The sequence below is a fragment of the Aythya marila genome (assembly GCF_965140915.1).
Source record: "Aythya marila genome assembly, chromosome: 6".
Taxonomy (NCBI): domain Eukaryota; kingdom Metazoa; phylum Chordata; class Aves; order Anseriformes; family Anatidae; genus Aythya; species Aythya marila.
In genome coordinates this window covers 15,602,890-15,627,670 of record NC_139047.1, presented here as the reverse complement: position 1 = coordinate 15,627,670, position 24,781 = coordinate 15,602,890, and the positions used below count along the sequence as shown (strand labels likewise).

At 35.9% G+C, this 24,781-nt stretch overlaps 1 protein-coding gene across 1 annotated transcript in view; it reads right to left on the bottom strand.

Moving 5' to 3' along the window:
• Positions 1-23,625, bottom strand: part of LOC309879566 (titin-like) — a 246,514-nt gene extending 222,889 nt beyond the window's left edge. The window contains exons 1-22 of the mRNA XM_082763383.1: positions 23,437-23,625; positions 21,220-21,323; positions 17,970-18,173; positions 17,033-17,320; positions 16,198-16,286; positions 15,864-16,108; positions 14,301-14,589; positions 13,927-14,079; positions 13,344-13,463; positions 12,223-12,360; positions 11,308-11,445; positions 8,713-8,988; positions 8,478-8,603; positions 6,526-6,807; positions 6,222-6,287; positions 5,449-5,707; positions 5,054-5,114; positions 4,729-4,941; positions 3,904-4,046; positions 1,758-1,963; positions 1,386-1,616; positions 553-797 (exon numbers count right to left, since the gene is read on the bottom strand). Of these exons, the coding sequence (XP_082619509.1) occupies positions 553-797; positions 1,386-1,616; positions 1,758-1,963; positions 3,904-4,046; positions 4,729-4,941; positions 5,054-5,114; positions 5,449-5,707; positions 6,222-6,287; positions 6,526-6,807; positions 8,478-8,603; positions 8,713-8,988; positions 11,308-11,445; positions 12,223-12,360; positions 13,344-13,463; positions 13,927-14,079; positions 14,301-14,589; positions 15,864-16,108; positions 16,198-16,286; positions 17,033-17,320; positions 17,970-18,173; positions 21,220-21,310 (3,863 nt within the window). The 5' untranslated portion in view covers positions 21,311-21,323; positions 23,437-23,625. The remainder of the gene's footprint in view (positions 1-552; positions 798-1,385; positions 1,617-1,757; positions 1,964-3,903; positions 4,047-4,728; positions 4,942-5,053; positions 5,115-5,448; positions 5,708-6,221; positions 6,288-6,525; positions 6,808-8,477; positions 8,604-8,712; positions 8,989-11,307; positions 11,446-12,222; positions 12,361-13,343; positions 13,464-13,926; positions 14,080-14,300; positions 14,590-15,863; positions 16,109-16,197; positions 16,287-17,032; positions 17,321-17,969; positions 18,174-21,219; positions 21,324-23,436) is intronic.
• Between the last annotated feature and the right edge of the window lie 1,156 nt (positions 23,626-24,781).

Below are 24,781 nucleotides of genomic sequence, written 5' to 3'. Positions count from 1 at the left end.
ACAGCAATTTGTATTGACAAATCATATTAGGATACACCACAGTCAGTGAAATTTATTTTTTTCAGACACTGTACAGACACAAATGTAATCCAGTGTATGCTTTTTGCATGCGTGTGCATATATGTATATTTACATAGAATATGGCAACATTGAATATTTTTCTGTTATAGAAATACAGCTGTTTCAAGAGTAGAAATAAGAGTTGCATACAGTACTAAACTTCCAAATAATTTTTATTTATTTATTTATTTATTTTTGGTGAAACATAACCACTTTAAGAAAGATATGGCTATTGAGGTTGTACATCTGACACTGTGGCTGGATATGCATGTGAAAGATAGTACTCCGAGAAATGCAGTGCTGACTAAAAAGGCAAATCAGACATTAAGTTGGCACATAAATTAGTGCAAGCCATGGAAACAGCATTAAGAACTTCTTCAGAAGCATGAAAGCTTTGATAACATAAGTGGTTTAGCCTCTGTATAATGAGGTTTTGGACAGTCTATTGCAGAGGAGTGAAGTCTCAAGAAACGTGTATTAGTGTGTACCTACCTATATCTTCTCATAATTTCTGGTCCTGGCATATAACCTGGAGTTGCTGTGGGTGCAACTGGCTCAACATAGAGCTTCGCTGAGCAAATGGCATTTCCTTTCATATTACTGGCAAAGACAGTATAAATTCCTTCATCTTCAGGTAAAACAACAGGCAAACGCAGACTGGCACTGCCATCTTGCAGAACTTCCATGTGGTAGCGCTCTCCGTGCCTTATGCGCCTACCATCTTTGTACCATGCAATCTGCATGGAAAGAAACAGGAATGCTAAGTGAACCCTGCTAAAGACAAATATCCAGTAATGGCCTGTACATACAACAATTACAACTTTCTATTTTTCAGCTGATGCATTGTTGCTCTAGAGGTATTAACATTTTCTTAGTTTAAGTAAAAAATGTTAGACTAAAGTAATATGTTTCCACAGTAGCCTGAAACATAAATTTTGATATTCTTGAGCTAGAAACAGACAAAGTTTTTTAAGTCTTTTTTTTTTTTTTTTTTTTTTTTTTGAGGGAGAGCAAAGTGACCTAGACCAGACTTGTTGCTGTGCTCCCCACTTGTGAGTGCTAACTCATAGAAACTCAGAAGCAAGACCTACTTAACATTTAAACCTAACCTACCTTTGAAATAGCTAACCAATCTAACACTGCTGTATTAAGGGACAAATGAAAAATTCAGCCTGATATCAAAACAAAAGATGGCATTTCTTTTGAGATTTGCCATTTTCTGTGTAGAATGTAGAATTTATGACAGTGAGATGGTTAAGGGTGTTTTCAAGTAGAGCACCAGAGGTTTGTTTTAAATACAAAAATGTCATACAGGTTTGGAGTACCTTTGGCAATGGATATCCAGTTGTCTTGCAGTGGAAAGTAACTCCTGTGCCTTCAAAGGTTCTGTAATTCTTTAATCTTAAATCAAATCCTGCCTCAATAGCTTCAGATTCAGAAATATCAACCATCATCTCCTCTCCATCTTCCTCAAGGAGTTCATCTAAGGTGGTCTTAATAATTCTGAGTTCAATTTCCTTGATAAGTCTTTCTTCAAAAGAAGAAATATGGAATTCCTGTACAGAAAAGCAAGACCATTAGTTCCATATATCAGGTAATGACCTTGAGAAGAAATGACTTGTACTGGTAAAATTAAAAAAGATTTTAAACAGTTTCTTTCATCAGGATACAAAATGAGCATGGAGTGGTAGACATACCTCATCTTCCACAAAAGTTCTGACCACCACTGTATCTTTTGCCATTTTTTTCCTAATTAGGGCTTGTTCTTTTTCATATTCTTTTTCAAAGTCACCATATGAAATAGGTGGGGCTACCTCAGCCACTTTAGGTTCCTGTACATATGCAGCCACTTGAGTTTGGTACATCAATTCTTGTTGCGATTTTATGTAGGCCTCGTAATCAGCTAAGAATTAACAAAACATTAATTTTAAGTGTTTGTGATTTTCAATGGATTGAAATAAAAAAGAAGTACAAACTTAATTTATTGTTGCTTTTGTGCAATAGTGAAATTAATTAACATTAGTAAAACTAATGTTATTTTGTACAATGGGGTGTGGGGAGGGGAAAGGTTTGTGATTTGAGCAGAGACTCTGTCTGCCTAGGCAATAAAATGCAACTACTAATAAAATGTAGACTGGTGCCCTCTAGTTTTATAAACAGGTAAAAGTTTTATTCTGCATTATAGGTATTCTAGTTCTTTAAGTGGAAGCACTTTTAGTGACTATATTTACTTCTTTACCCACAGCTCTGTCTCCTGCAACCTCTTTTAGTGGTAGATATGACAGTGCTGGACTATGTTTGGACTTGATGATCTTAGAGGTCTTTTCCAACCTAACTGGGTCTCATGCATTTTACATGGACAACTGAAAATAATCATCAAATTTTATCATAGAATGGCTTGGGTTGTAAGGGACCTTAAAGATCACTTAATTTCAATCCCAATGCAATGTGTAGGGATGACACTTGCTAGATCAGGTTGCCCAGAGACCCATCCAACATGGAACTGATCACTTCCAGGAATGAGGCATCCACTACTTCTCTGGGCAACCTGTTCTAGTGCTTCACTACCCTCTGGGTGAAGAATTTCCTCCTAACACCTAATTTAAATCTCCCATCTTTTAATATAAAACTATTCCCCCTTCTCCTATCATCATCTGCCCATGTAAAATGTCAATCTCCACCTCTTTTTATAAGCCCCTTTTATGTACTGAAAGCCCACAGTGAGGTCTTCCCAGAGCCTACTCTAACTCCTGGCTGAACATCCCCATCTCTCTCAGTCTTTCTTCATAGAAAGGGTGCTTAAGCTCTCTGACCATCTTCAAGGACTTCCTCTGGACTTGCTCCAATAGGTTCACGTCCTTCTTATGTTGGGGGTCCCAGACCTGGATGTAGTACTCCAAGAAGTGGGGCCTCATGAGGACAGAGTAGAGGGGGACTATCGCCTCCCTCAACCTGTTGGCCATTCCTCTGTTGATGCAGCCCAGGATGCAAAGGGCCTTCTGGGCTGCAAGTGCACATTGCTGGCTCACGTCAAGCTTTTTGTTCACCAGAGCCCCTAAGTTCTTCTTTGCAGGGCTGCTCTCAATGAGTTCTCCCATTCTGTCTCTACTCATGTCTGGGATTGCACCAACCCAGGTGCAACACCTTGCACCTGAACCTCATTATGTTCACATGGTCCCACTTTTCAAGCCTGTCCAGCTCCCTTTGGATGGCATCCCTTTCTTCTGTTCTATCAACTGCACCTACTCAGCATGGTGTCATTTACAAACTTGCTGAGGGTGCACTGGATCCTACTGTCTATGTCACTGATAAAGATACCAAACAGCACCAGTCCTAAGACAGAGCCCTGAGGGACACCATTTTTCACTGGCCTCCAACTGGGCTTAGAGCTGTTGACCACAACTCTCTGGCTGCAGCCATCCAGCCAATCCCTTATCCACCAGATAGTCCACCTTTCAAACTCATCTCTCTTCAATTTAGAGATAAGGATATTGTGTGGATCTAAGCTAACTTCTTTTCCTGTAATAGAAAAGCCTGATACTTTTTAAACCTCCTTTCCCCACATAATTCTGCAAATGTGTTACATACACTCTTATAACATACAGAACGTTTCTATAGCTACACATTCTAGAAAAGAACATAAATCCATCAAGAACCTGATGTCAAACACTACCTAGCAGAAACAGAGCCAGCAATTAGTACAGGTATCAGCACATTTCTGTTATGTTTCTTGAACTGAACAAACTAAACTGCAAAGAATTTGCAGCACAATTTAGAATGTTTTTCTCTTTTTAAAATTAATTGTAAAAAGTATTTTCCTCATTCCTTTAATTTACAATGTACCTTCTTCTAGTAAGGAGACCGTTGCAGAAGCTTCTCCGTGTTTATTACGAACAATAATAGTATATTCTCCGGCGTCGTCGGCAAAAGTCATGGAAATTTCAAGTTTGCATTCCCCAGTTTCTCGTTTGTAACTCACTTTGTATCTATAGAAAACATAAAAGTACAGTATCTCCATAATTCTTCTGAGCAGACTTTTTCATGAATTTCTTTTAACAGTGATTCTGATTAGTTGTACAACTAATACAAGACCAAAAAAAAAAAAAAAAAAAAAGAGAAACTTTTGCAGACAATTCTAACTGAATGAATCTGCAGAAAAGCACAGGAATAGTAACCATACTGAAAATAGAGCACAGGCCTATTTTCTTTTTGCTGTCACTAAAAAATGAAATACAAAAGCAGAATTGAAGTATCAGAGATCTACTTATTAGACATGGTAAAACATTACATGCAGTGTGCATATACTTTGTTCTAATACGGGTCATTAAATGAGTCAATGTATGAGTCAATACTACAGAAGCATATTTTTTCTGCTAGAAAGTGTATTGCTTTCTACAGACACTTGCATAGACAGAATGAAAACATTGCACAGATAGTATAAAACAAATGCAAAATTTCTTCCAGATTTTTTTAAAGATATGTAGCATTTCTCATTTTATGATCTTTTGAATATTTATATTTCTAAAATCAGCAGACCTCAAGTTACACATCAAGATCCTATCATTTTCACAGAAATGAGTGAAAAGACAGGTTAATTCAGCTCAGTTGCCAATTAAACATGTATTAAAAATGTGTTTAAAGAGTTTTTGTGCATTGTATTTAAGATACCTGTAGCCAGTCGTAAGAGGAACTCCACCTTTTTTCCAGTAGACATGTGGCTTTGGGTTGCCCCCTACTTGGCACTCAAAAATAATGCTCCCACCTTCAATTAATTTGTGTACTACAGGTTTTCTTATGAAGAAAGGAGGCATGGGTTCTCCCGATACTTCCTCTGCTGCAGCAGAGACATCTTCCATTACAACATCCTTTGTCTCCACATAGCTGAAACAAGATTAAAGTGCAGGTAAGTGATCTGATGTCTGAGGCTCTCATAAATATAGTGCAGGAAACTAATGACCACAGTAGGACCAATCTGTTTAGAAAGTAACTTTACCGTTTCTCTTCTGTAACAGCCTTTTCAAATATGGTTTCTCGAGCTTCAGTTTCTTCTGAAACTGCAAGGCAAATATGATATAGTGAATGGTAGAATACTTTAGAATAATGCTTAAGAAATGAGTTTAGCTAACACAAAGAGAAAGAAGAAGGCTAAGTAGCTAGTTGGTCAGAGGACCACAAACTTGCACAGAGTACAAATTAAGAGTGTCAGCCTTTTTTTTTTTCTTCTTCTTATATTCTTCCAGTTCTGTTTCCTAACTGCCCTGGAGTATAAATCAAGGCACGTGTTCTACTTGACAACTGACAAAATATCTAAGTTACATTATAAGTAAATTAATAAAACAATAAATGTTTATAAAACAATAATCATTCTACAGTGATACATATACTTACCCTTCACATGTAAGTGGCAAGATGTGCTGACACTCCCAGCCTTGTTGGTAGCTGTGCAGGTAAATCTTCCACTGTCTTCTGCAAAGGCTTCACGAATCACAAGGCGAGCAAGTCCTGCTTTGAAAGTGATCTGGAAGTCCATTGAGCTCTCAATCTTGTAGTCTTCCCTGTACCATGTCACAGTAGGTGGAGGATGACCAGAGATATGGCACTCCAGAGTGACAGACTCGCCTTCAGTCACAGTCTTATTTTTGAGACCCTGTATAACAAAAAATAAGTATCACAGTCAATACACATTTTCACTAGAAAACAGATATTTAAACAACTAAAACCTCTTTAAATGGAAAATTTAATGACTACTACAAAAAAGTGTTCTGTTCAGCAGTGTATCCATGAAAAAAAAAAAAAAAAAAAGGCATTTTTAAAAGGGAAGTATTTGAAACTGGATTTTGGATCTTTGAACATTATTATCATTAAAAAGAAAATGAAAAAGTAGCTTGATATTTATTCCAGATGATGGTGAGATTTTTTTCAGAACAGCAAAGGTCAGCCTACTGTGTTACTTGATTGTGAACACTCACCCACATAACACTCATTCAGGATAGTTTGTATAAGAGATTAAGTATATGGTTGAGTAAGTCTAATACAGGGTAAAAAGATTAAATAAAACCAAATTTTCACAGTCAAGTTTTCAAAGATTAAAATAGAAAATCACAGTACAAAATGATTGTAAACATAGTATAACTCCCTTAATCTACATAAAAATTCCTTACCCAGACTAAGGTGGGTGGAGTAGCGGGGGTTTCTGTAGGCACAGGAACTCTGGCAGTTTCTGTCACCTAGGTTGTTTAAAACATAATTAATAAAGCCAAGGAAATAAACAGCAGAATTAGGTAAGAAAATAAATTAGAAAGGTAAATATTAGGTCTTTAGAAGATTTTGAGCTAAACAGCAAAGGAATAAAAGTCAGTCAAATCTTGTAAAAGTGAGAAAACTGCAAGGAGGAAATAGCAAATAAGCAATACTTCATTTTTAAAGATTTAAGTCAGAGTGATTGAAATTTGCTTAATGACATACCTTTGCTTCTCCTTCTTTCCACAACATCAAGTGATCTTCCCGTGCTGCTTCACCTTTAATGCTTACAGCTGTCTCTTTTTTAGTCTCAACATCATAATGACTCTTATAGGCCTCAGTAGCCTCTGCAAAGGGGAACTGTGGAGGAGCAACTGGCTCTACTTTCATCCTGACTTCATGTGGCTTTAGCTGAGGTGGTTTCACAGGCTTGGTGATCTTTTGCACAGCAGAAGTAACTGATAGCTCTTTTTCCAGAGTAGCCATGGCAGACCCTGCTATTGAAACCTACAGAATAGAAGAAAAAGGGTTGCAGTTAGTAGTTTTCTTATTTCCAGAGAAGGCATAGTGTATTTCTTCAGCAGGTTGTATATGTAATGGTTGCTCCCCTTGTTACTTTGTCGATGCTGCAAAAGCTATATCTATAGAAACAACTTGAAGGTTTGGATTGCAGCAGTAGAGTAATGGAGATGTAAAATGACTGCATTATTATTACTATTTGGCTAATATTCAAATATTTTCTCAGTTTTTACTTTAGAATTTGATCTTTGAACAGTCAAGAAACTCTTAAGTAAAACTTGTAAAAAGTCCTGTAGATTTATTCACTTTAGGCCTTAGCTTTTCATTTTATCAGTTTGATAGATTCTACATCCAACTATACCTCTAATTATATAAATGGCATGCATTAAAATACCTAAAGAGATTTTGGAATGTTATTGCAGGTGTAATGAATTTGGAAAACATGCATAAATCTATAGATATTTCTTAAGTTTCTAGTGTTTAATTATGTTTGAGAAAAAAAAAAAGCTCATTCTCAAAGTCAAGATGAGGAGAAAAGGTTTGTTTGAATGAGAGAATTAATTGTGAACTTTTAATATTATGTGAAGGAGTCAGAAGAATGGAAAACACAACACTAAAAACAGTGTCATATAATGCAGTCTGATTTTTTTTTTTAAATAGCTTAGAACATGGTAATCTGCAAAGAAGAAAGCACTGTTATCAATGTGCTAGTGAAGTGATGCAAATAGTAATCTTGAAAAGGGATATTTCTGCTCTAAAAAATGTAAGTTGTATGAAAAGTGTTTATGGTTTCACTGCAAGGCAAAATATTGAGGCAGAATCCTTAAATATGCTATAATCTTGTTTAAACCAGTAATAGTTACACATTGCATTTTAGTGGTTTGTGTGTTTGTTTACAGCATTACTCTTTATTAGTCAAAGAAGATGACAAAAACAACTGTAGAGAACATAAAACCCTTCTTGAGAAAGTACCATACTGGAGTTGGAGGAAGAACAAAATGGGTGGCTAGTGGTTATTATAAACGAGCATGCTGTTCTCCTGTTTTCACTTCTGTCGTGGTTTAACCCGGCTGGCAGCTAAATACCACGCAGCCGTTCGCTCACCCTCCCCCCTCCCTCTCTGGGACGGGGGAGAGAAATGGAAAGTGAAGCCCGTGAGTTGAGATAAAGACAGTTTAATAAGACAGGAAAATAATAATAACAAAATAATAATAACAATAATAACAATAATGTTACAATGGTGATAATAGGAAAATAATAATAATATGTACAAACAAGTGATGCACAATGCAATTGCTCACCACCCGCTGACCGATGCCCAGCCTAACCCCGAGCAGTCCGGCCCCCTTCCCCCGGCTAGCCACCCCTATATATTGTTTAGCATGACGTCAGATGGTATGGAATACCCCTTTGGCTAGTTTGGGTCACCTGTCCTGGGTCTGTCCCCTCCCAGCTCTTACTGCACCCCCAGCCTGCCTGTTGGCAGGACAGAGCAAAAGTCTGAGGTGTCCTTGGCTTGGTATAAGCACTGCTCTGCAACAATTAAAACATCGGGGTGTTATCAGCACTCTTCTCATCCTAAGCCAAAACACAGCATTCCACCAGCTACTAGGAAGAAAATTAATTCTGTTTTAACTGAAACCAGGACAACTTCTTACCTCATATGTATGATCTGGTTTCGGAACAGCAATTTTGGAGACTGTGAAGTGAGGACTTGCTGTGCGGGGTCGCGGGTGTTCTATATGAATTGTTTTCTCTATCTTGCTTTCTGTGTCTCTTTTAATCTACATGAAGCAAAGAAAATGTTGAGAATGTGATGCTGTTCTCCAAACTGAAACAGATTTAATCAGGACATAGTTTTTGGAAAAGAATGCAACATAAAAAGAATCTAACCTCTGTTGATACATGGACTTCCTTCTTTTCAGCAGCTGAAATATGTTTCTCAGGAGGAACATAGACAGTTTTAACTTCTTTAGTGACAACATGATGTTCTGCTGGCACCTCAGAAACATGTTCTCTTACAGCATGCTCTTTATAGCTGTATTCCAAACCTTTCTGCTTGACATAAGCTTCATCTGCGTGCTCTGGTTCCCAGGGTGATCTAACACGTGCCTGATCAACAGCTGCAACAACTGTAGCTACAGCTTCAGCCCTTTTTCCAGCTTCAATCTACAAATAACATGGGCAGAATTTATACAGATACTCATCATTATACTAACAGCTAGCATATTTGGCAAATACTTGTATTTTACTGGGCACATACTGCTCAGTAAAGTATATTCAAAACAGAGATAATGCATTCCATACATAGATGTGCAAAAGTAATAACTAACATCAAATATGTTCACCCATACACTTCAGAATCAGTAGATTCAAATATAGACATATTTTTTCCAAGCTCTGTCTACAGAAATTTAGAACATAACTATGCTTGAATGCTTTATGCATATCAATATTTCTATGCAATTGCATTTTTAATACTTTAGTCAAATTTATGACTACTTGTCTGTGAGTATATAATTGTATATAATAGCTATATAATTGTATACACAATTTTCAAGTCAGTATGCTCATCAACATCATATTACTGTTAGATGCTACTAAAAATGTGTGAAATGTCTGGCATCTGATGCAAATGTATTTACAAAGGAATATATCTATAGAAATAGCTACTGCAAGCATATCTGTAAATTCAGATGCTAATCTATTTTAAAATACTTTACTAAAGAACGAAATCTATGCTTTCTGAGAAATTGGAAATAATGTACTTTTATCAGGACCTTTTTTTTTTTTTTTTTCTAGTAACCGATGAATAACGTCAGCTTCAATGTTATCAGGGTCCAAACTTCTGTCCAGTCATTGAACAGTAGATATTAGGATGATTGGTCCTACTGCATTATTGCTGTAACTGATCCAGATGTCCTCTGCAGCAACACAGCATATGAAACATATGCCTTTTGGGTGACAAAAAAAACCCTCCACAACTAATTTATAATCTAATGTTGATTTCAAAATTATTATTGCATTAAAATAAATTGACTTAAACAAGGCCAAAATATGATTGTTTACAAACATGTTGTTTAATTATTTAATTAGTGTTAAGGTAACAGGGACCTCAGTTCAGTTTGCTGCCAATTTCAAAATTGTTGTGAATTGAGGACCAAATTTAAGCTGGTATAAACATCTTCTACCAATTAGTTGTGATCTGTTTGCATTCTAATTCCTTTTAGTCATTTTCAAATGCCATGATCTTTAAATTGTATTTTATAACAATACTGCATGAATGTGCCATACTGTTTCTAACAAAGTAGATAGACTTTAAGTAAAAGCTATTTGCAGCTGTAGTGTTCTGCCATAGATAAGAGTTCCTAGCTATACTACAGTAGAAAAGCTTTACTACTATGGTAATCCTACTGGAATAAAACAGTGTCAGCAAATGTCTGACTGTCAGAAATAATCAACTGAACAGAACTGAATTGATGTTAAAGTTTTCATTGTACAAAGAACAACACAATCCCAGCCTTAATATAGATAAGTTGTTTCATCTGACAACCATAAATTTGCAAGGAATCTGCTTGTAGAAAAAAAGATTGCTGAGTCAGAAATTTGGACAAGTAAACACTACTTGAAAGACTTTGGTAGTCAGTAAGCTTTCACAGAGATATCTGAATGTAGTCATGAATGATGCCTCACCTGAATGTAGGTGAGGCATCAATCTTGGTATCACTAGAAACTTATTTAATCACACTGATTCTATTACTTGACATCAACCCACCTAACAGGCATATTACCAAGAATTAATTTAAATACATTCTATTGTACTCAAGTAGATCTTAAAAGGTGAGTTTTGCAGATAAGACAAGTTGTAACAGCGCATTTCACATCTGCAACAGCTGTATTCACCTGATCATAAGCTAGATGAATTTGTTCTTTCTTGGCTGTAATTTCTTCTCTAGTTCTGGACACTGTGACTGGTGTACTGGTTTTATCAGTGGCAATTATTTTCGGAACTACAGTAGTTTTCTTAGCTTCCTTTTTAATCTAATTATTACAGCAGAAATAAAAGTTTCAGTTATCTTGAAAGATACTTGAACAATGGAAAAACATTTTTGGAATGGGAACAGGGAAGGTGAATTAAGGGGTTATAACCTTGTGCAGTGCAGACAGCTCTGTATTAAATGTATACTGATAAGTATTGTTACTCCCTGACACCTATTTAAGTAAAAGTCATGATTTAAAAAAAAAAAAAAAAAGAAGTTAAAATTCAGGAGTCAGTCAGTCAAAAATAATTATGGGCATCCTATTAATGAAGACATTTGAGGTGGAATTATATAATCTAATTAACGGCAATCCCAGAAGTTTGTAAGTGGAATAAATCTTAGAAAAAAATGAGATGTAAATGTATAGTTAGTATTTGTTTAGGGAAGGAAACTATTTGCAAAGACTAGAGGATAACAAAACAAATAAGGTTTTTATAGTGCTATTCACCTTTTCATGGGTTATGCTCACTTGTTCTTGTTTGGTAGCAATTCCTTCTTTACTTTTCGATATTATGGCCGGTGTTTTAGGTTTATCAGTGGTAATTACTACCTTAGGTACAGAAGGTTTCACATCTTCCTTTCTTATCTAGTTTTTATGGTAAAGAAAAATAATAGTAATCAATAATGTCTGTCATCAAAATTACAGTTTTTCATGAAATTGGGACAAGATTTCAGAATGTATATCAATAAGAAAACATTACTGCTGAAATGGAATAATTCCTTTGTACAGTCCCAGTTGTAGCCTATCTTACATGCTAGCTGAACCAAGTCTATTCAAAACCATTAGTATATTGCATTAATCTGTGTGTGAATTACAGAAGAATCTTCCCACTTCTTAGTCAATTGTACTATATTATTGCTATGTTTTGCAGAAAAAGTTTGAATAAAAATGAGTATTATTGACTTAATTTATGTCCATCAGTAGATGGAACTATTTCATTGGTTACTTCAATGAACAATAGTTCCAGAATATGATCTAGCAGGTGCATTCAGTCCTCACACTGAATTTTTAATGAACTTCATTAAATCAATCTGCACATATAAATAAGGATTATCCTATCATGATAGGATGACCTTTACAATTATCTTCATAAATCTGCCTTCAGACGAAAAGCAAAGGTCATTAATCACCAAATGAAATTGGCAATAAAAGCTATAATCCTCACAGGACCTACAGCTACATTCTTCCTCTGCAGACAGAGCTGATATGAATTCAGTAGATCTGGAGCAGCAATACTGGATAGGTTGTTTTATAAGTTTTCACTTTGTAATTTCCTCTTCATAAAGAAGCAGAGGACATCTGATGAGGAATGATGTATTATAAACTTGTTAGAGTATAAAAATCTATAACATCTTTACTCACCTTTTCATGAGCAATGTGCACTTGCTCATGTCTGGAAGATACTTCTTCTCTAGCTCTTGATATTCTTTCTTGTTCTTTGGCTTTGTCTGTGGCAATTATTACTGTGGGTACTGGAGTTTTCTCTGGTTCTTTTCTTACCTGGATGTTTACAAATATGGAATTCAAAATTATATATTGTTCAAAATATAAGGTAAGTGATTTTCTGTAAAAGTGGAAAAGGATACAAAAGAAAAAACAAACAAACAAACAAACAAAAAAGCACAAAATAAAGACAGGAAAAATGTCCAAATCTGGATTTCAAAATCATCTAGTCTGGAAACAATGCCAACAACATAAACAACCTTTTTATAAAATGTATATGCATTTAACATAAAAATCATAAAACATTGAAAAAATGCTTGTTTTGCTACTGAAAGCAGTAATAAAAGAAATTGGATCAGAGAAAAACTGTTCTGCGTAATAGTCTTTGAAAAAGTGTAGGATATTTAAAGTAAGTTTTAGGTAAGTTTCATTTTGCATAGAAGTCCAGAAGTAACCTGAACACAAGCATGTAATTTTCTGTCCAGGTGGGTTTTTGTTTCTCAGTACTCATGGGTTACAGTTCCTTCCTCACATTTCAGCATTTCAGAATGCAAATGTAACATTTCTCTGCAAAAGCTGCTATTCCATCAAATCAATTTATCTTATAAAACACATGCTAAAATAACCTGAATCCCAAATCACTTGTTAATATTGTCAAAACAGATTTCAATGCAGAATGAGTTTTTCCTCTTTATTTTGACCCATTGTGCTGTCAATAAACAAAACAGGCTACAAGCTTAGAAACAGAAACATTGAAAATTTAACATAAACAATAGCTTTTTTTCTAAGTTAAATTTTCAGAAAGTTATATATCACATTCTTAAACATTAACTGTGGAAATAAAATTTAGAAAAAGGAAAGGCATCACCAAGGAGGGGCAAGAGAACGATAGCAATGTAAACTAGAAGAATGGAAAAATATCAAAGGAGAAAATAATTTCACTGGATGTCATTTTCATTGTTCATAGGCTTGTCTTCTTCATATTTGATTTTTTTCGAATAAGATAGGGTATAAGAATTGTGGATAACATCTGTATTCACCTTTTCATGAGAGATGTGCCTTTGTTCTTGTGAAGTAACAATTCCTTCTCTAGATCTTGATATTACTGTTTGTTTTGTAGCTCTATCACTGGTAAGTACTACCGTTGCCTCCTTTCTCATCTGATTTTTGTAGTAACAGACAAACAAAAAATTAATTTTAAGGCTTTGGTTTTAACAAATTGATCATGAAAAGAAGGAAAAAGAAGATAGGAATGCAAGTGAAGGGAAAATACTAAGGGAGAATTATTTTATTTCTAGTGGGGAAAGTATAAATAAGACATTAGAAGAAAGACTTCATCAGGGTATGAAAAATGTTAGAAAATAACTGATAAGGGAAAATACAGGATCACTTTCATAGAAGGCATTCTTAAACTTAGAAAAAGTTTAAGAATAATTAGTTCAATCCTGCTATGAAGGGAAGTGATGGAATAAGTGATCCATAAGCATTCCTTTACAGTCCAGATGCTCTATATGAGTATGCATGCTTTTATGGTAATGGCTTGTTAATTCTTCGCATGCTTTGTTTGCATGTTGGATGAAGGGATAAAGGGGAAATCATCGAATGTCTGTGCTCTACTTCTACCTGTTCCTGAACAGCCTGAACATGTACTGCAGTCGCTGCTGTCCTTTTAGCAGTTTGTTCTACAACACTTGGAGCTGGCTCTCTCACCATGGCTTGATCCACAGCAGCAACAACTGTAGCAACAGCTGCTGTTTTTTCACTGTCCTTTCTTACCTAAATTAGTCACATCAAAAGACATTTCTTCATGTTTTGCATACACTCAAGAGAAGCACAAGACAAATACATAGAAAGAACTTTGCAGTCAAACAAAGATTTGCAGCAGGAATCTCTCAACAGCAGTTACACCCAAGTCTTTATGCACAGCCTCTCAGATTCAGCAGTAGTGAGTCCACACACAGAGCAAACACAATGTTCTTTCCAAAAATAGACTTTACCTCTTTAGCACCAGCTGCAACCTCACCAGCGGTGGCACCACTAAAGGTAACTTGTTCTTGGACCCCGTATCTCCCCTCCCATCTTTCTTCTGTTCTTATTTGGGTAGCACTTGTAGATAATCTGGTTTCCTTCACCTGGGCTTCAGTAGTTGCACTGTATCCTTCCTGCTTCCAAGGAGGAAGGACTTCAGCCCCAGCTGTTGTCACTACCTGTGCTTTACGGATTGGAGATGGAGATTTCACTGGTCTAATAGGAGAGGTGGAGATCCTTCCAGCAGGAGAAACGGACCTAATGACAAGATGTAGTATTAATGTAGTGTAATAAATTAAGCTTTTGGGGTGTTACACTTGAAAATTACATACATCTATTTTTAAAATTATACTTAATGTGTATTCTTTTCCTACTCATCACTGTAACACATCATTTCAGTAGCTTAGATTTCCAAGTTGAAATAAGGGCAAATGTCAAAGTGCATTTCGCACAAGCACATATATTTAAATATCTAAATATATAATTAGTCTCTATGTCCCCTGTCTTTGTTTTCCTAATAGGAATGATATAAAAGGCCTTTACAAAATGCTTTCACAGGCTGTCTAGCTTACATTTTTTTGGAGATACATGTATGTCTCATTTCCCAAATAACGTTCATTAATGTTGCACTATTACAGCAGTAGGGGGCAGCAGCATCACATTAACTTTTAGATTCATTTTCGAAAGTAATGTTGGTCTACGAGTGGTTTGACTAGCATAGCAGAACGGGACTTCTAGTTCCACATGCACTCTAGATGGCACTATTGAGTTACTCTTTCACCTAGCGTTTTAGTCCTTGTTAGCATCAATTCATTTTTGTCTGTACTTGCAAGTTATTCTCGCTGGGGCAAAATTCATCAGCACATCTAGTATTGGCAATTTAGATGGGGTTCTGCTGAGCTTGGAGATATTGCTTTGGGATGCTGGGACTACAGGACTTCTGAAACAATTATCTCTTTACCTGTCTCTCAGCATAGACCTACCCAGGTCTCCCAGATCACAGGTCCTGCTCTTCAAATCACGCACCTTCCTCCTCAAGACACTTTATACAGCAGAGCTAGATTTCATTTTCCATAACCACATTCACCTTGCCTACATTCCAAACATGATTTCTGCAGTCATTACGAGCCCGTACATATAACATTTTAAATATATTCTTCCATTCTGTTTGCCACTCAGTATTATTGCTCTTTTCTCTGTTTGTATAAAATAATCATCAAGGGACAACTGCCCAACTGTTTTCTTCTTTCATCATGAGCCTGGAGCTGTGTGTGCTACTTCAGTTGTATGTAAAATAGTCAAAAGGGATTTATTCTCTAAACAAATTTCTTCTTCCATATGGGACTGAAAATTTACAGAAGGGAGGTACATATTTCTTTTGTAGCAGTGTCAAATACAGCATTTTATATCTCTCAGAATAAATTTATAGTTGATATTAAGTCAGTGTATTTTCATTTCTCTCAATCTGCATTTCTGCTGTAGGTAGAACTGATTCAAAACCTAATATTATTTGAAAGATTAATGAGGTTTACCTTACTGGTGAGGGTGTTGGTGCTCTGACATGTCTTACAGGTGATGGTGATTGTCTTACAGGTGACGGTGATTGCTGTCGTGCCATTTGAGCTTTTGCAGCAATTATTGGTGGGGTTGGTGATTTTGATGTAGGTCTGGGAGGCATTCGTGGAGGTGCTTTGTGTGGGAGCTGTTGGGCTGTTGCACCTTCTATGACCATTTCAACACTTGTAAGTGATCTGGCATCAAAGTGGGTTTCAATCTTCTGCAATGAAACCAAGAAAAAAGTCTGAGATACTGCAGATATAATCATTCATATTTAAGCTTTACCTCCTTTGTTTTTAAAAAGTATACCTTTTCGATTCTGGCTTGTCTTGTTTGTGAAATCTGAGCAGTCGAAACGATTGTCTTTGTCTTTTTAGCAGGAACGGCTTCTTCCTCACCTTTTGGAAGAGAAAATATGGTCAGGAGAATTGCATATGGCAACAATAAATATTTGCAGAAATAAATGAACGGTCAGTTTAACTTATATAAAAATGTATATAAACAATGGAGAAAGAATAAAGCAGTCATCTGTTTTTCCTGCAATAGCCACATAATGATAATTGTGACAAGAGTCAAAATATTTGTCTTTCTGCATTACTATGTCATTAGAACGTACATAAATAAAAATACATCTATTGCAGATTCTTCAAAATCAGTTCAGGACCCCAAATGACTATACAGGCAATTTGGAAGTCTAACAAAGATGAAATCCAAGAGAGGCTTCTCTGGGTAGAATGATTCAGTGTTATAATTCTCCTCTAAGAACGTTTGTCAATTTTACCTAGCTTATTTACAAGACCATGTACAGTTATGTAGGGTAATATGTCTATTTTACCAAAGCCAGATTAAAAATATAACCTTGATAAATATGCTGAAGAAAGCAAGAACAACAGAAACTATTCTACACTTGATTCTCTCTACTGTCTATATCCCTCAGATTATAGAAGACCTACGTTGGATAAAGGATCCTTTTAAATTCTCAGACAACAACCTTTGGCAAATTTCACCAGAGAATGCTTTTTTATTAGAAATTATTAACTCTTGAGAAAGAAGTTATAAATTAACTTTGATGTAGTGGTGCATATTGTACCATTAAAACAACAAATACTCTTACTTTTATGGCTTGTAATCTCAGTTTAATTACCTTGAATCAGCAATTCGGCTGTTGAAGTAGCACGTCCCACATTATTTGTGGCATTTACTGAATAGGTACCGGAGTCTTCAGGATATGCTTCTGCAATTATTAGGCTGTAAAGGTCTCCTTCTTGTAAAATTTGAAAATCGGGGGAGCTTTGAATTTCTACTCCATCCCGATAAAACTTCACCACAGGTGTAGGGATTCCAGTCACTCTCACGTCAAGACGGACTTGACTTCCCTGCCTTGCAGTCATGCTCTGTAGTCGTTGTGAGAAGTTTGGTGGTGCTGTTGCAGCTGCAGTTTTATTGAAGAAATAAGTAGAAAATAATAGTTTACATTTAAAAGAATTATAAGGGCTAGGTATTTTCTTTACTATAAGCGCACACGGTCTATTTCTCCTTCATGTGGTACTGACAGAGACCTTCTCAAATATTCAAAACATTAGAAAATGATTTTCCAAAGCACAAGCACCCTTAACTTTTTTCCATATGTTTAACATTTCTGTCATTTCTGATTATGTCCATGATTAGAAATGCTTGCAGAATTAGAAGTACATTGATTATAACCACAGAGGGTGTCTGACTCTATAAGTGAGTTACTGTTCTAAATATCATTGAGGGCTCCATTCTGCAGAACTTTATCCTTCTTCTATGACTGGTTTGAATGTAACCAATATGACAGGTCAGATGAGTAGGGTAGGACAGATGTTTGTAATTCTGATTAAGAGTTTACAAAATGAAGATTATACAGTCAACATGTGAAGGATGCTATTATAAATTTTTGTTGAGGATATATGCTGAAGTCTAGGCTGCTTGAGGGAAAAAATCTTTATTTATTTGCTGATTATCCAACCTTTTTCATCACCTGTGACACTTCTGCTATTGCTCCCTTTCTCACATTACTAGCAGAGACAAACATCTTTTTTTTTTTAGCTGCCTGATACCTGTTACAAGTAGCTCAGCAGTACTAGTGGCTTGCCCAGATCCATTGGTGGCTTGTATGGTGTATCTTCCACTGTTTGCTTCTGTCACGGTGGGGATCACCAGTTTAGCGCGGCCATCACTAAACGAGATCTGCACACCAGGCAGAGTTGCAGAAGAGAGAACCTGGCCATCCCGATACCAGCTCACCTCAGGAACTGGGAAACCTAAGAGAAAATGAGATTAAGATTCTATGAAATACCGTACATCCAAACCCACCAAAATACTTGATCATGCATACACAGTTACAGCAATGGCATAGGCACAGATCTATGATCCAGTGACACAATAGTAAAGGAAATTCTTTTTTAGAAAAGACTTTAAAATACATAGAACATTAGGATAAGGGCACTGGCAACTGCATTCAGGAAACTGCTTGAATAAAGAGTGGACTGCAGTTTCTGGCAATCCTGTTGAGGAAGGACTGTAGTCACACTAGATGATTAGTTTTACTTGATGAAAGTTTTACTTGTGTAAAAAAACATTTTTACACACATGTAAAATATAAATTCACATACACTGAATGAGAAAATGCAGCTAATATTAGAGGAGATTAGAAATTAAGGTAGTGAATTTCTTGAAATATTGCCAATATCTTTTATTTTCTTTATGCGACATCATGATTAGTGAACACAGGGGTTTGTGTGGTAAATCAAACAAGGGAAATATTTTTTAAAAACAAGGCAATTTTGATTTCTCAAAGTGTCATATTCAAGGGATCCAAATTTAGAAGCTATTTTGAAACTCTGAACCTGAGTTCAATGCCACAAAGCTTGGGTACTAAAAGATACAATCAACTTCAGATTATTGCTATTTTTGCCTGGTTTATATGGAATAGGGATTTACTTTTGTACATACCATATTACACTACAACTTAAGTTTTTTGAGATTTATTGCTAAAGAGAAGAATATGAGCATGAAGTGTCTCAGCTTTACTGTTTAAGAAGTTTAATTCTATTAAATTGTCCTGACAATGATGTAAGTGATGGGAATTGCCAACCTGTAACCTACATATATATGTACTGCTTTCAACAATATGTCGAATGTAAAGATTGCTTGCATTGGGTAATACAACAATATATTGGTTCAAAGAAAGTCAAGAAAAGTACTCAATTCTTTAAACAGCAAAAACAAAACAAACAAATAAGCAGAACTTCTTGATCAGTACTATGAAGACATGAGGATGGGCACAGTTCTAACACCTGCTGCACTGCAGACCTTCTTGACAGTGACATGCTGTCTCATTTCCCCTCAGCCACTGCTCACCTAGTAGAGCTATCCCTATGATTATGCACCAGCTGCTCCAGCATTTACTGCTTCTGAATCAAGGGGCTTGAGGGTGCTGTACTTTTTGAGTGCACAGAGAAAGACTGGGTATTTTTATCAGGTATCAATATTCTGCAATATGGCACTTAATGCACAATCTGATACAATACAGTACAGTTTCACCTTACAGACCATAAAACTGCATCTCAGGCAGTTGCTAAACTCTTCATGGTACTCCTAGATTAACCGGGCTTTCCACATTCAAACGGCAGCTCTGTATTAATACTTAACATTGCCCGTTATATATGAGTCATCAGAGATAAACCAAAAGTTTGAATTTCAAGTTCATAATAATTCATGACTTATGGGAAGGACAGAATAATGCAGCAGAAATAAAGCTGTGTAGCCCATTATTAATGCAATTAGTTAAAGAAAGAAAACTGTCACTTTTTATGCATTAGAAACTAAACCACTGTCCAATTCGTCAATCTTGGTAAATGCTGTTTGTGCAGAAGTATTCCAAAATCCCACAGTGTGCGTAAGAGCTAATAAGAGATATCCTCACGTGAGATTTGGAACTAAAAGAAAAATATGGTAAATATGGTATATACAGTTAGAAAAAATACAGTATCTTCTGTAGGAAAATCAAGTTCCCTAAGTACTCCATGATATTACACAAATGAAAAGAGCTGAAATCACACATTGAGCCATAATATTAGCATCCTAACTGTTTCTGATGGCATATTTATGTATTTGTTTGTAATGGACAATGGATTTATTTGATAAAACTTTTTCATATAAATGTACAGACAACAAGAGAGACAATTAACTGAAGGATAGAGGACCAAACAGCAAAAAAATGACATGAAAAAATATCAAAGATTTAGTCTTCAGAAAATGTAGGTGTTCAAACACCTTGTGCGAACCAGTGCTGGCCAAAGGGTCCAAGTGATGAATCATAGTGGACCATAGATGTCAGTGGTTTATAGTTTGGACAGATCATGTGTTTGCACCTGTCACAGAGCATCTGTGTAGTTCCAGACTCAGAAGAGTGTTTTATGGTATGTGGATCATCACATTGCTAATGTAAGACAGTATAATTCCCCAGCAAGAACATGTGCCTTTTTTACTTAGTCATTGCTGAGGTCAGAGACACACTTAGAACACCGTGTTGGTTATCTGGTAATGTTGTCTCAGGGTTTGCATGTTTGTTTGTTTTTTCCACATGCTAAGGTGTTTTCATTTTGTGGGGATTGGCAAAAAGAATTATCCTATAAAGTGATGGTGCATCTTCAAATTGCGATAACAACTTAGATAATATTAATCCAGCATTGTACTATCATGATCAATATAAAACTCTACTGCCTAGCAAATTAGAGTTTGCTACTCTCTTCATTGGCCATGTGAACCTAGATTTTGTGCTTCTAACCTGTCAGAACTCTGAAATTAACTAAATTTAAGGACACAGAAGGAGAAGCATGCCTTAACCAAAATGAGGCTTAGCACTAGGTCAATGAAGAACTGGCACTTGCCCTCACTTTTGCACCCTGGTTTCTCATTATCACCCAAATAAGACTACTCTCTGCACTGATATGAATGGCCCTGATTTGAACAGTATCCATTTTTCTGTATATACATTTTTTATGCTATTTTCCCCCAGTTTTGACAACTGTAACATACATGAGAACTTGGAATACCAGCCTCATTGGCAGGATGATTGGCTATTGACTGGAAACCATTGTAATTTTGTACAGTATGTTTGTGGAAACCTGACAGCACCTCACAACCTCTGAGGGGATGCATTCATATTTCAACATATTTCAGCTGATCTTTACCCATTCAGATTATGAGCTATGATAAGTGTTTTCATTTGTCTTCCACAGCATAAATGTTATCAATCACAATAATAATAAAAATTAATCTTGCAAGAATGAAGCAAAACCTTACCACTAATATGAGCCTCAAAGGTTGCAGCACTACCCTCCAGTGCCACAACACTTTGTAACGGCTGCGTAAATGTTGGTGCTTTTGTCGTCATCTTTACAGGCACTCTGAAAGCAACAAAAACATAATTAGATATTACTGGTCATATTACTACTATGCACACATTCTTCTGGCTAGATATTAGGAATGTCTGTACTCATAATATATCACTCTTAAGAGTTTTAAATCACATTGACCTGGTGAAAGGGGAAAATGTAGGTTTTGAAAAGTTGTATAGCAAGTTAATCTTAGGGCACGCTTAGCTGAGCTGGATGTGAAACTTATATTTAGTAAAGCTGTGAATTGGCATTACATATGTGTTGCAGAAGTTCTGCCTGAATCATTGTGTGACCTTGTGAAGGTCATCTAGTCTCTATTTCTCCATTATTCTCCTTTATCAAAAGAGAAAACAATCTCTATGTAAAAGTTCTGTGATATGATCTGAAAATATTTTGTTAGTGTAAATTATTTGCATTCTGCAGTGGGAAGAGAACTAGGTCAGTAAGCAGCAACTTAACATGTGAAGGTCTAAAATCTATTTTGGCTTTTAATAATTAAAAGTTGCCAGCAGGCTCTCTTTGAAATGCAGCCTGTAAGGAATTAATAATTTCATTTTACACAGAACCATACTGGCATTACAGATACAGATAAAACTATTCTTTCTTAGAGAGTATCTCAGTGGAATTTTGAATATGGGGAGACAACCACCTTCGAAATGTGAGCTAGGGTATAAGGTAGCCACTGACACTGATGGTTTGAACAACTGCAGAGCTATGTGAAATCTGAAAGAAAAATAGTTTGCCTTCTCTTATGCCACTAGATCCTACTTTGAAATAGCATACTGCTACTGAAAAAAGTTTCTATCAGAAGTATTTTACATTTGCACGAATATATTTATTCAGTGATATTAAACTCAAGGTTTTAAATTTTCAGTTTTTTAAAACTTAGCTAGTATCTTAATAATATCATGTATCTAAGTTACTTTTTTTCTCATTAAAAAAAAAAATACTCCTCTGAGCATATCGTGTTTTACTAAAAAGGATTAACCTCATTATCTTTTCAAATTAATCCCACACATTTACTGGTGTTTACTTTGACTTTTCTGCCTGATTCTGTGACAGTTCCAGATTTCAAGATTAATGAGAAGGTGAAGTTCCTTTCACAACAAGCCACATTTATGCTGCTTTTCAAAGGTGTGAAAATTCTTCATGACAAGTTCTCTCACTGAAATCAGTGGATATAATTTTGGGATTTAGACCTGCTTTTTATTGCCCCTACTAGTTATCTGGATGCTTGTTCAAGCTTGACAGAAAACAGACTCCTATCAAACTTCTCAGCTTCATGGGAGAAAATGTGTTCAAATTAGACAGAAATGGCCAACAGTTTGTCCTAGCACAACAGCAGTTTTCTGAAAGGAAGGTGAAAAAAAAAATACCTCTCACATATAATTCACTGAGATCTACTTCAGTTACAACTGTAGGTTTTGAACCTCAGCTAAAATACATGGAAATTGGCTTACAATATAAATAAACATTATGAAAGCTTATACATAAATTTGAAGACATTAGAATAGATTAGAAATCATTTAAGCATAATTGTCATTGAGTTCACATAAAATTTATGTATTTCATTGTCTAGGCAAATTTTGGTGATGAAGATCTGATCTTATAAGGCTTTTCATACAATTAGGATTGAAAGTATGCATCTGAAATGTCATGTTCCAGAAATAACCTTCCCAGATATGAATGACAACAGACAAGTGTTCCAGAGCTGCCATGTAATTGATACCTTAGCAGTTGATTCCCTTAAAAAGTCATCAGTGCTTAGCTGATACCATATGCATTTTATCAGAGCTATTCTTGGAGCTTCTCAGTTTATCTCTTGATGGCATAACCTTGAACACTCAGACCAGAAAGGAGTTTTTAATTTAAGCAGATGTTTCCATGCAGTTTTCAAACCTTAATTTAAACCAACTTTAACAATATACTGTAAAAACCTTTTTACTGAGCATTATCAAAATTTACCCCCTGAAATTTAAAACATAATCTTTTTAGACAATTTATTTGATCCATGTCCATAGTCTGAAGTCTATACCCCATAAGAGCAAACATAGATAATAGACCACATTAGGCTTATTGACTGATAAAATATTTGTTACATTAGGAGAAATGTGTTACTAACCTGATCTCTCAAAGTGCCTGTAGGAGTGGGCTAAGCCCAACGAAATCTTCTTGAACGACGTCCTTATCCAGAGTAAGGTTTTTTTAGACAATCCCAGCATGAGAATTTTAGAGCCTCTAACCATAAAAACAAAACTACACAGTCTTGACAGTGTAGTTTTGTTTTTGCAATCCCTACACCCGAGGCGAGGTGGGGAATGCACGACTGCTCAGAAGTGCTAACATGGTTGTTTTACTTTATATACCCCAGCTCTGCTGACAGGTCTACATCACCATACCAGTGACAATTCTGATTGGTTTCCTAAAAGAAAGTATCCTGTGAGAGGGGACCCACTCTATGTAACCATACACCACCTGTTGGTTTGATTGACAATACTAATTTTAGAAGCACAGAAGGGATTCACTGAGAAAACAGCATCTGTTCCAAAGATTTTGGTTTATAATCCAGTTTGGTTTATAATATACAATTTAGAAGCCATTGCAGATTTCCTAAGTTAGAAGCAAAAGAGGAAAAATTAATAAGAACTTTAGCAGAGGACATAGGCAAGTCAGCAGTAGTCATATCAGCGAGATTTAGCCTTACTTTCTTGCCTTATAAAATGTACAAGAAGCTACCAAATGCATCTGTCAATCACCAGACTAAATAAGTAAACTGATCTCAGACATGTGGCCATATGCTATTAGAATATACTGTTAAAATGTATGTATGTTTGTTTTTTCCCCATAGCAGTAAATTGTAAAATTGTATTTGTGGATGTATAGATTTGACTACTGATTCTTTTTGTTTCCTTTATGATTTTTTCTGTTGGATATTCCAAGCAGTTGAGCTTAAACACTAGTACGCAGAGTGCAGAAGTAAAAACTTAGTGAGCATAATTTAACATAGATAACTACTGTAATTGCTTAAAAAGTAGATTTTAAATCTAACATTTTTTTTGTAGACCTGTGGTGGCCTTGTGCATTCTGAAGATTTAATCATTCATGGACTAGCATATTAGGTTGCAAACTTCCACTGCTGCAGCTTCTCCAGTCTGTGCAGCTAATTGTACTGTTAGGTTGGTTCCCTCAGAAATAGTGGTCAGAATTAGAAGAGTGTTCTTGTCTGTAGCAGGGAGTTTTATCACCACAGCTCCACATCTGCCTGTTCCCATTGTTGTCTTATTCAAAGATCCATTTCTTTCCCTATAAAATTTAATATTTCTAACTCATATGCAGCAAACTCTTTAAGCACATAATTGTCTCATAAGACTATTTATGTGGTTAAAGTCAAGCTTGTGCTTAGCCTTTTTGGTAAGGGGCTGTGTGCTGTTACCAAGATCTGCACTGAAAATGATCCCCTGAGCACA